At 27.6% G+C, this 13429-nt stretch overlaps 1 protein-coding gene across 1 annotated transcript; it reads left to right on the top strand.

The window, feature by feature from the left end:
* The first annotated feature begins 11299 nt into the window (after nucleotides 1–11299).
* Nucleotides 11300–12793, top strand: Chchd3 (Coiled-coil-helix-coiled-coil-helix domain containing 3). The gene is made up of 3 exons (XM_065515994.1): nucleotides 11300–11397; nucleotides 11486–11625; nucleotides 11939–12793. The coding sequence occupies exons 2-3, from the start codon at nucleotides 11505–11507 to the stop codon at nucleotides 12454–12456; spliced, it is 639 nt and encodes a 212-aa protein (XP_065372066.1). The 5' UTR covers nucleotides 11300–11397; nucleotides 11486–11504; the 3' UTR covers nucleotides 12457–12793.
* Nucleotides 12794–13429: the final 636 nt, after the last annotated feature.

Here is a 13429-nt window from a genome sequence, read left to right on the forward strand (position 1 = left end):
AAATTATGTTGTTCGTTTAAGTTTGTGTATAATATTAACAAAAACAAATTATAAATTTCCTAATACACAAATAGCAAAAACACGAAAGATAACTTTAAATAGTGACTTATTATATAAAGGAGAAACGGTTTTAAATGTATTTCAAGGTTTCCAATTGCATTACAAAAATTTCCAATTATATATACATACGAAAAAGAAACTTTCGAAATACATTTAGATTATTCTGAAATATAAATATATAGAGATTTAAAGATTCATAATCTGTGTCAACTTGCGTACCACGAATTCTAGCGGTTAAACCGAAATTTTATTGCATACAAATTGAAACATTTTCAAATTGAGTTACGTAGGAAATTAGCATTATATACTCTACTAATTGCAGGGATGGTCACCCAGTGGATTTTCAAAACCCCACAGTTCGAATGAAAACTTTAAAATTCGATCTATTATCGAATAAAAGATTTGTCTTTTCGTACATTTTATAAAATATCAATTGTATATTTCGATTCGAATTAACAATTTTTTTTGTGTAACCATTTCATAATTCGTGTTTCCAATATATTTTTAATACTCTAAGGTCTTGTAAATTATTCAGTTTTTAGTATGAATATTCGATTTGTATTAACACAAAGATTACACTCTGGAAAATTACACACTTTTAAAAACAAAAACAAGAAAAAAATCAAAAAAAATTTTATTTTTTTTCGGTGGAATTTTGTTTAAGTTTTTGTTGTGTAAAAAAATCAGATTGTAATTTTCCATTTTTTTTAAATGAATAACCTTAAAGTATTGTAGTGTAAAATTGCTTTTTAAGCATATAACTGTGTGAAAATACAAACAAAAAATGCACTTTTTGTAAATAAATAAAAAAAATGTATTTGCTGCTGTTGCAAACATACTAAGAATAGTGATTTCTGCTTTTAATAGTTTTGATTCGGCAATGAAAACTTAATTAGGCTTGAATATATTGTGAACAAAAATAAAGCATAATTCATAAAATTTCGAATATTTTGAATGGAATTACAAGTAGCTCGCAGTCTTTTCAAATTGTTTTCAAACTTCTGAAGTTTTTAGTTAGATATAGTTGAAATAACACTTTTCTGTAAATACTAATATTCGTAATTCTGCTAAGGTTGAAAAACGTTAAAAATTTTAAAAGAACCTGACTAAATATACATAAATAAACAAAATATATAATCACAGAGATAGACATAGAGCCGAAACTTTGGTGTTGAAAAACTTAATCTGTATTGTTGTTGTTGTGATTTCTACAACAGTCTTCAATTTCGAAAGGGTTAAAAAGGGCAAGTTTGTAAATTTACAAGGCTTGAACAAGTTGCCTTAAATAACTTTAATATTTTCTTACTTTAAACCCATTTAAAAGTCACTATAAAGTTTTCTTTTGAAAATATTTTTATATCTTTTGTGGACTATAAAAAAGAAAAACTAAATTTTACAACTGTTTAACAAAAGTGATTTTATTTAAAACAAAATACACTAAAAACAAACAAACAAAAAAACTATATATGTATGCAATATTTGCAAAGTAAAAACAAAAAATTTAGTAATGCAACAATTCACAAATTTACTATGAAAAAAAAAATACAAAAAGAAAATAAGAAATTTAAAAATGGAAATGAATTCATCAAATTCAAAAACATAAAAAATTAGCATAAGTTAAACAAAACTATATTATAGTTAGAGTAAAACAAACAAAAGAAATTTAAAATAAAAACAATATTTCTAATTTCTTTATATAAAGCTTATATATTTAATTATAACAAACAAACAAAAGAAAAAGAAAACAAAATAATAAATATATTTCATTATAGACTTAAACCTAAAATAATTATTTGAAATTTTTCTTCGGAAAAATCTCTAAACTTAATTCTTTAAAAAACGTTTATAAATTTTGCATATTTACAAATTTATTTTTATCATTATTATTATTTGTTTTCTTTGTATATTTTATATATATTTAGATATATATAGAAATGAACTCATTAATTTTTTAAGTTAATAAATGTTTTCTTTTAATTTTGAATATTTTATAAGGATACACCTACAAACAAACAAGTTTTATTCACTAAAATAAAAACTAAATATAAATTAATAAATATGTAGTTATAATATGCATATGAAATAATAAAAATTATTTAAGTTTTTTTAAAACTCTAGGCTTTTTTTCAATTTTCTAACCTCTCTTACCAACTCTTGCTCCCCCTTATCCCCCTACCCCAATTCCTGCTGGCTAGCATTTAAATTAAATTGAATTATTATTTTAATTTTTCTTTTTTTTTTAATATTATATAAAATATTTATTTTTCAAAATATTTTTAGATGTTTATCATATTATTATTCATTGGCAATTAGTAATTTAAAATAAAAATTATATTAATTTCACCCCCTTTTAAAATATTAGTTTTAAATGAATATTTAATATTTAAAAACAAACCTACAAGAAAATATGTATGAACAAACAAACATTAAATTAAAATACAAGAAAAGAAAATAAGTAAACTTATTTGAAAATACCCTTTATATAATAAAATAAAAAATAAACCCACACTTTAATTAATAATAAACTAAAAACAATGAAAACACTGTAAAATATTAATATTAAAGTAATAATAAATCATAAAAATAAACTTAATACCTAAATATACAATTCTATATATAAAAACAAATTCTTATGTTTTTTTTATTAAATTTTTGCCAGTGTTTTATTATACATAATTTAATTTGTTTTATTTTATCATTTGTTTTTTTTTATAATAAATATAACAAAAGTCACACCAACATATAGGCAAAACTATAAGTATAAAATTAAAACTTTGAATAAAAATTCCTTTATTAATTTGCAAGATATTTGTTGCTAAGTTCCATTCCACTCATCTCAAATTTTCGTTCATTATTAAAATACATGGCTAAAAATCAAGCATGTAAAACTGTGGCGGAAATCACATTTTGCGATATGAGTTTTTTTTGCAATAGTAAACTAAATGATTCGATGGTTGCATAAATTTACGGCATCATTGCCGTAAACGTCATACGCCTACGACAGTTTCGTAATAGATTAAAGAAACAGTGCATTTTATCTTTAATCTAGTACGAAACAGTTGTAGGCGTAAGACGTTTACGCCAACCACGATAAGGGTGAACAATTTGCAATAAATAAACCTTTGAATTAAATCAATGATGGCAAATATGCTTTTTCGAATGATACATTTTAATTATGCATTATCAATGTATGGAATGTTACTGCATTTATTTTGTAGTATCTTTGCTAAAATTGAAGGTTCGCTACGGGAAATATTTAAAAATCTTCAATACCTGACAATTAATACTAAAGTAATCTAAAAACTAGTAACATTTTTCAAATAATCGTTCAAAATTCAGTAATGTTTTCAGTAAAGTAAAGATTTCAAATGTATTAAATTTACGTTGTTCACATTGTTGGAATATTTGACGAAAAATGCGATGTTTTTTTACTTTGAACAAATATTCGTTTAATTAAACAAACTCAGTTTAGTAAATATAACAAAATTATTATATTTTTCGATGTCGTTTGCTCTTACAAATAAACATTTATCAATGTGAACGTACGTTAAATCTGGAAAGTGAACTTGTTCAAATCAGAATAGTCCTTAGGTTTTTAAATGCTACTAGAAATGGTATTTTTTTTGTTTAAACCTAATAAAATCAAATGATTCAATCTAAATGATCGAATTTTTCAGTTGGTGTGACAAAGATTAGGTTATTTGAATCGTAATTAGAGTTTTTCACGGGAATTCCTGGGACGAGAAATCAAGGGAATTCCGCAAAATTTTCAATCTCGAAATTGTGCGAGAATTCCCGGGAATTATTTTCTTTAGTTTTATGTGATGCTTTTTGAACTTGACTTTCTCTAAAGATGCTTAAAGCTCCAAAACAAATACAGAAGATTCATACAACAAAAAAGATTTAACCCAAATAGACCTATATGTAACAAGTTCATTATTCAAATTAATCCAAAAACCTGTGAATGTTCAGGGTTGTCACAGAGTTCTATTCCGATCGAAAGTGGAATTATTTTAGTCTTTAAGTTTTGATTTAATAAGCAAAACATTGCCAATTCAAAATTAGAGAAATTTAAATATTTATTTTTTGCGAATTAACTGAATTAATTGGAATATAACGAAGGTAGAACAAAATATAATGGAAATTGAATCCATTCCGATAGAAATGACAAATGGTGGCTGGTTTGTATATAACCAAAATTAGAAATAGAGTCATATATTCAGCCCAATTATGAAAAACAATTCCCCGGGAGTTTTTTCCCTTTTTTAATTTTTCCTATTCAAATTCTATGTTTCTATGATTAAATTGTTATTGGATTTTTTATATTTGTATCCAATTACATTTTAAAACCAAAGACTTTTAGATTTTTAACGAAGTCTACATTCTTCAAATTTAATAAATTTCAAAATTAATCCCGATTTCCCGGGATATGAAAAAGTGCGAGAAAAGAAAAACTCTAATCGTAATGCGTCTATGCCAACTTACTCACTGTTTGCTAGTATCGAAAATCTATGGATATCATCGAATCACGTGATTGGTAAAAATCGAATAACGAGTAAAGATTTCGTCTTTAAAACGAATACACATATTTTGGTGATCTTTAAATCGAATCTAAAGGGTGTTTTTTATAGATTCTATACATCTATAGGTATAGAACTTTAAAATGAAATAAAACAGAGAAAAACTTTTTCAATATCCATCCAATTGGCTTTATTCATTAGATAATAATGTTTAAATAAAAATATCTAATGAATAAAGCCAATTGGATGGATATTAAAAATGTTTTTCTGTTTCAGTGTACAAAATCGTGATATTTGCAGAACATCAACCACAAATTTCTGGTTGCCATACTGTAATACTATTTATGGAACTGACAAAGCAACTGAAGTTCGGTTGCCATCCATAATCGACCCATAAATCGCTTCTCTGGTTCAATTGACAAAACAATGGAGATAATTTGTGATCTAACTCTCCTTGTTTGCTGGTATACTTAGTTTCCCGAGAGATTTAAAATTCGCGCAAACAAGCAAATATTTAAGGCGATCAAACACGACAAATACTATTCGCCCAATTATGAATAAAAAATTCCCCGGGAGTTTTTTCCCATTGAATTTACATAGGAAAAATGGGAAAAGGGAGAAAACTCCCGGGGAATTTTTATTCAGAATTGGGCTGTATATGTACGACCGGAAATGGTTAGTGTCATATCGGAAACTCCTGTTAATAACCTAACTCAATTGTCAAAAACAAGACTCGTATGTGTGATTGTTTTGAGTAATTTTTTGTTTCAGTTTTTTTTTTAGTTTACGAAGTTGTGTTGGCAGTTTCCTAAATGGTATTACAGATGGCAACTGTTAGCTATCATTTTCTGTTGCCAAATTGCAATCAGAAATTTGTGGTTAAATCGGAAGTACTTAGTTGAAAGCTCTTTTGGAAAATAAGTTTATGTAACAAAATTATTATGTTCAAATAAAATTATTTTGAAACTCTTTCACTGCTCAGTTATTGCACAAGTAGTGAATGGTATGAAAAGCTAATAATCGATTTTCGACTTTTCGATCAACCATTTTCATTTCGATTTTTTACAGTCGATTAATCGAACCCAATAATCGACTTTTTAATAATCGACCTGTATTTTGGGAACTATAGCAAATGACCCATATAAGATATAATTACGGATTAAAATCATATTTTGGAAGAGTATTATAACTCCTTTATGTTGAGGTGCTCATTTTATAAACCGTAACGGCAAACATTTGACAACAATTTGATGGAAAAAATTTCGTAGCACTTTTTATAAAAATTTTTTAAGGTTGAACAAAATTTCGCATTAAAAAATGAGATCCTCCGTGAATATTTTCCGATGTCAGCTGAAGATTAATATATTGCAAATTTTGAAAGCAAAAAACCGAAAACAATACTAAAAATTCCGGAATTTTATTTCTATTTCGATTAATGGTTATCAAAAATCGATTTCAGCATAAAAATCGGAGTATATAATCGATCACGAAATAATCGTTTTTAGATCCTGAAAATCGATTTTCGACCATAATTGTAATCGATTTACCATTCACTATGCACAAGCCATTTCGAATTTGTTTTCAATCAGTTTTTAAAACAGAAATAATGTTCCTGGTAGGATTGGCATGTTAAGAGAATCGTAATTACGTTGCCAGAGGGCAAACACAAATACCATTTTGGCAACTGAAGTTCGGTTGCCATCCATAATCGACCCATAAGTTAGACATGTTTAACGCGGTAATAGCCGACATGTTAATTTTGCAACATTTTATACTAGTTTTACTTATGTTTATATAAGTAATGTATAATTTTATTAATTAAATTTTGATATATTTATGTATATTTTGCTTGGACCATTACAAGAAAGCCTTTTTTAATATTTCATATTTGTTGCATTATATTTTAAACTTTATTTAATGTTTATAAATTATGTACTAATAAAAACTAAATTTAATAATAATATTATATACATTCAAAATATAGAATAAAAAGTGTAGTGTAAATATTCGAATGAGAAAAATAATTAAATATTGTGTAAATTTATTAAAAAAAAAAACAAATTTTAAATGGCATATTTAATAATTTATAACCGTGATAAAAATATTAAATAAAACAAAAACTAAAATTTAAATTTAGCGTAAAATATTAAAAATAAACATCTCTATACAACAAACAAACATACATACAAACATTGACCGAACGAACGCAGTTACAAATTTAGTAGGGAGAAACAAATGATTAATTAAACTTAACAAAATATTTCATTTCGCCCACATAAATTTGTCAAGAGTCCATGAAATTTCATTTAAACAAAACCAATTTAGATATTAATAAAACAAGAAACAACTACATAATAAATAATTTATATTTATTTATTTAAGTCGGCATTAATAATACAAATAGATGGTATATAAATTAAATAAAATATTTTTTTTTTTTAATTTTTAAGGCTTCTCTTATGTGTAAAATAAAAAAAAAGAAAACAAAAATAATATTTAATAATAATTTATATGTATCACTAAAATAAAACTAATTATGAGAAATCCACAAACCAAAACAATTAGATTATTAAGTAAAATTACCAGGAACCATTAATCTCCAATAAAAAAATAAAACTAAAAAACATTTAAAAACAAAAGCCGGAAATTTTCAAAATTAATTAAGGTTTTAGCAGGTTGTTTTGCCCATAGATAAATACACATAGATTGGAAACTCGTCTGTCAAAGACCTAATTCAGTTGTCAAAAACCTAAGTGGTGAGAATGTATTAGTAAAAAAAATATTTGTGAACACAAAAACAGAACTCGTATCCCAGCAGTTAAGCAAGTTGACTATATTTCCTTTATAGAGAGTAATTGTCTCTAATGTCTGATTTATTTATTTTGGGTCATTTGACACGTATGTATGTGCTTTTTGTAGTGCAGAGATAATTCAATTGGTTATTTTTTACATCCCAGGAAATCTAGCTTGAATACAATTGGCACTTAATTGTCTCTAAGTAATCTAGAGTGTAGTCACTTTGAAAGATTTTTTGGACAGGTCTTTTTTGTGAATAATTCGTATAAACTGGTTTCATACAAATTGTGTTGATATAATTCTCATACAGTTTATTTTCTTTTTGCTTAAGTATACATACTAACATCCGATGTAACATAGCGTGAAGTCAATTGTCACTTTAGTGTCTCTAAGTAACCTAGAGTGTAGTCACTTTAAACGTTTATTTTGTACTGCAGAAAGTAGTTATTTTACTCACCAGAAGTAATATATTGGAGAGTTGTCGGAAGAAGGTTTGTTTGCAAGCGATCGATAATTGGACTGACTCAATTAGCACCAGTTCATATTAAAATAACTAGTTATTAAGCTGATCAAGTAACCAGTTATGTAGCTAGTTAGGTAACTGTCTCCTTGAAACCGGTTTGTTAATCTAATGCGTTGATTACTTTGGACCAGTATATATTGTAATTCAAAAGGGTCAATAACTAGTCACGTAGCTAGTTATGTAACTAGTTATCACCCTAAAGGATAGGTAAAATCACTAGGGACAGTCTCCTAGGAACTGCTAGAATGTGTGATGATTTTGAGTAATTTTTTTGTTTGAGTTTTTTTCTAGATACCGCTCTATGTGTACTTCTCTATGGTTTTGCCAATTGTAAAACATACATTTTTAAACTATGAAGGCGCCAAAAAAATTGTGGACTTTTCTACTAATCAACAACATTTCTAGTTGATATTGAGAAAGACCAATTGAAACAACAAATCCAATTTTATGTTGAGAAGTAACAAATGGAAATTTAGAAAACCAAATTAATATGGAGAAAAAAACATATTGAAAAATCAGAATATCAAATTAATATTGAGAAAGAACCAGATGAAATTAAAATTCTTAATTAATATTAAGAAAAATCCAACTGAAATTTCAGTTTAATTTTTCTCAATATTAATTTAGAATTTCCCAAATTAACGACCGTTTCATGACAATATAACGCCATTGCAGCTCTGAGGCGCCATCGCAAAGACTATTGATACTAAGATAACCGAACTTGTGCAAACGATCGATTGTTTGATAGTTTTGTTTATATTAGTTCATTAATAAAAAACACCTTTTTGTAGCATTTAAGCTTAGGACTTATTTAAGTCAGAAACAATGGGCCTCATTTTATAAAACGCAACGACAAAGTTAAAGAAATTATGTATGGAAAAAATTCAAGATGTTGCTTTGCTTTTCAAAATAAAATCATTTTCCATACAAACTATTTCCTTCGTACTCCTGAAAGTATGCTCCTGAAAATGGAAACTTATGTTATAAATATTTCATTTACATGTAAAACAAACTGTTAATGCCTTAATGTTAATCGCAGTGATAAGTTATATTTCAGTGTAATAAATAAATAATTCAAAACAAAGGAAACACATAATATTATACAAAATCAATACAAACACCAACAATTACCAAATCAAAGAAATCTACAATACATAACTAAATAAAATACAAGCAGACACGAAAAAAAAATATTACCAAGAAGAACAAATGAAATAAAACGATAAATGGTAATAAAATAAAAAACAATTCTCAAATAATTTTGAGTTTTCTTATTAAAAGTTGGAAGTATTAAATGGTATATAATAATGACCGATTTGGAGTGTCTAAAATTTTAGATTATAGAAAATTTTACCACTTTCTTTTGACTGAAATTTAACTTTTTTGGAAAATGTTTTTTTTTTTAAATTAAACAAATTTGTTAATATTTTTCGATAATATTGCTTTACAGTTACGTTATTGGTTTATAGATAAAAGTTTTATTAGTTTTATAGTTTTTAAACAATAAGATATGGTAAATAATGTAGAACGTGAGTACTTTATTAATAAAATTCGGTTAAATAATCGGATTGGTGTTGAGAAACTAATAATCAATAGCAATTTTTCAGACGTCAGAAAAATTCGGTCACTAAGAATGAATCAAATGAAAATTTTATGTTCTTGAAGGAATTATTAAGGTGCCTAACAATACAACTTCTAAGGATATTCCAATATTATATATTTGGAAGACTGCCGCACAGTGGCATAGAAAAAAATAGAGGGAAATAAATCTGTAACTTCTAAACGTTTGGTTCGATTGGAATGAAATTTGACATGCGCAAAGAGGAAGTTTTGTCCAGTTCTAGTTTTGAGTTTGGACCTCATGGCCACATAGCTATCAATTGTCTCTTATGGCGCTGTATCGCTGTTCTTCACTTGATATCAAAAAGCGTACAAAGATGATAGCACAGGCTGCAACAACGCTTTGTGTTACAAGTGTTTTGGACCATTCCACAAATTAAATCCCTAATTACATTTCTAAAATGCAAATAAATGTGTACTTTCATCGAAATTTAATAATTTTTTTTTTTTAATTTCGAATCACCAATCAAGACTGATTGGGATATTATGTCCCACGAAAAATGCTTATTAGGATTATTTGTTCCAGAACATAATATTTTTTCCACATCTTTTAGAATATGTATGCAAAAATGTCTACCATATATATTTTGTTTCTCAAAATTAAACTCCGTCTCAAAAGGGTTAAGACAAATTATTCCAAAAAAAAACATTAATGAAATGATGAACGGGAAAAAGTCCGGGATATTAGGACCCTATTTAAGAATTAATTATATCGTACTTGATCGAATCAAACAATCTTTAAAGAAATTGGTATAAATGTCGTTAGATAGCAATTTTTTTAAGTGTCATTCACAGTCCATTATGTTAATTAAAATAATTAAAAACCCAGTAATTTTATATTCTAACCACTCAAAGGTATAATTTTTAAAGTCATACCCCCATTTTCACAATCTCTGGTTATCGTTTTTCGTAACGAAAAACTTTCAATTAATATAATTTTTGTATGAGAACTGTCAGTGTATCGTCACTATAAAAAATAATGGGGGATAGTGTTTTAAAACCCGAAATAGTTAAGAAATTTATTTGAATTGAATTCGGCTTTGGGTGGCGGAAGAACTCTTGCGTTACTGCCATTAGTGCTTAACGGTAATCAGGCAGTCATTTTTCACTGCCTTCGAAAGTATTGCGGCTTACTCTCACATTGGTTAATATTTGGCGTCTGTACCACATTTCTGTTTCCAAAAGTTTGCATTTTCATAACTTAACATTTTAACACATGATGGAGTACCAAACAAAACTCAATTTGATAATTGACGAAGACCATATAACTGGGAGTGGAGTTCGAGGGTTCCGGCTTCCTATATGAAGGTATATATATGTATGTAGCTGGCAGTTTTTAGACGATGCTCTCTTTAGGCGTATGTCGTAATTAGTGACGGCGTTTTTTCTATGCCAAATAATTCTCCTGTTTAAAATTTAAACGAACAAGTGTAAAGTTCGTTTTATATGAATTTATAAATTTACTTAAAATCCTAGTTAAAACCAATACACAAAAATAACGCTTCAGTTAATAGTATTCAATGGACCAAATGTCCTACATTTTAGTAGATCGTCGATAATTGAACTAATAGCTAGAAACGTTCCTTACGTGTATACATGGGTTTGGCAATAGAATTTGACAGTTGAGTATAGTTCTTCGGTGCTGTGCCTATATAATACTAAAAATCACGTTAGTACATAATTTACAAAAAATAAATAACAACATTTACCTGGCAATGCTTCAAAACAAATAAAAGAAATAATACATGAAGCACCCTGTTATGCTTTGTTTTCGAAAACTGTCAAAATTAATAATAAAGTTACTTTGACACATACACGTTTGATGGTTTTTTTTGTTAAATTTAGCAGAACGGATGAAATTTTGCTAAACTTCCAAAGGTTGTTTTATTTAATAAAATTAAACATAAACAAGTAAATAAATCCAACTTTAGTGCTAAATGTTCTTATTTCCTCTCTTAAACTTTAGTAAACGATAAACAAACAAAATGGGAGCAGCACACTCATCAGAACCCAGGTCCGTATCTATGGATAATCCAACACCGGCTGGTGTTATTGATATATCCGATGATGTAGTGAACCGTTTAAAGCAAGGCATTACCAAACAGGGTACGTTTTCAATGAAGCATACAATCTAGAGTTTATGAAGCCGTAAACAAAATCGATAGAAATTTGTTAAACAATTTAAGGCATTTTGAAAAGTGTCAACATTTTGTTAGTTTTTTCATGATTATGCAACCATATACAAAGCAAAATGCAAAAATTATTTATCCAAATTATTAATGGATTTCTATTAGAGATATTAAACTGAAAATTTAACATAAATGACATCATACAAATATTTTGATATTTTAAGTTCAACATAAAAATTGCGTACATATTTGTTTGTTAAGAAAATTAAACAATTTAATTTTTATTTCAGCTAAAGAAAATGCTAAAGCTGAAGCCACCTCACCCAAAAAAGAAGTTCCATCAAAAGCAGCCCCTGCTCCTGCAGCTGCTCCAGTTAGACAACCTGCAGTTGTTTATAAAAATCCTCCACCTGTAGTTTATGCTGCTCCCGGTGGCCACACAATCAGCGCCATTGATGTTCACCGTCAGAAAGAAATTGAACTCCAACAAAACGACGCCATGTGGCGCCAACGTATGGCACAATTGGAACAGACTCTTAAAAAGACCAATGCCATTATGGAAACTGAATATTCCTCGGCGGTCGAAGATGTTCGCAAACGTTTTGCCACAGCTTCACCCATCCATCAACTGCCACCATGCCAGGATCTTAAAGCACAAGTTATTGCCTGCTATCGTGCTCATCCCGGTGAGACTCTTAAATGTGCAGAGGAAGTAACTGCTTTCCGTAACTGTGTTAATTTGAATCGCATTAAGAAACTAGATGCTGCCGAAGCACCGGCTGCCGCAAAACCCGCTAAAGCAGCATAACCATTTGAAACGATTCCCTAAACGTTTTACAAATGTGTAAAGACTCTGCTGCTTTTCATACTGGGTGTTTCAACGGACTATAGATGTCTTTTGGTCATCTTATAGTTTAATAAAAATTACCTCTTTAATTTTTACCTAATTTTGTGGCAGTCTTTAGTTGTTTTCTGTTTAATTTTATCATAATCCTAATTTTCTGCTGCAAGTGTATTTAAAATGAAAATGTCGATAAACATAAAAGTGAATGCTGAAATTTATGAAAGTGTAACTTGTAAAGTGAAGTTTCATTAAAAAGGAAACTAATTTAAATATACATTATAATATTATGTGTTTAATTTCGTGGACATCAATTTAGACTATTTTTAAAATAACTTAAATTTGGTAAGTTCAGCCCATTTGTTAGCTTAAACATTGATCACAGATCGAGCTTCTTTTTTTAAATCCTTACGTGCAGTGGCGGCCAGCTAGTTTGCTAAATTCCATGTGATTCTCAATTAAGTTTTCAAATATTTTCACAAATATATGTATATGCAAAAGGACTGTTTTAACATACAAGAGTGTTTTTTTCAACTGTGCAATTCATACATATTCACCACGAACACAAACGGCTTTTCTACAACATGACCAACAATTTATTTTTTTTAATAAACATATTTCCTAACTTTTATTTAATTATATTTTAATAAGGAGTGAGATCGAAAAATTCTTAACATACATATATGTTTATAAAAAAGAAACCACTAAACTTACAGCTTTAATTTTTTTTTTATTTGATTGAAATTATTATTACAATTTACAAAAAAAATTATTTTTATAGTTTTAATCACTAGTGATGAAATTTTGAACCTTTTTCGGAAACCCTTCCATTAACGTTTTTATAGTGCTTTCTGTCACTTTGCTCGAACATGTAGTCCATCTCCGTTTAAAATCTACCACACTTTTGGACACCTTTTTTGTACTCTTCAATTCTCTTTTA

This window comes from Calliphora vicina, chromosome 1 (genome assembly GCF_958450345.1).
Source record: "Calliphora vicina chromosome 1, idCalVici1.1, whole genome shotgun sequence".
Lineage (NCBI taxonomy): Eukaryota > Metazoa > Arthropoda > Insecta > Diptera > Calliphoridae > Calliphora > Calliphora vicina.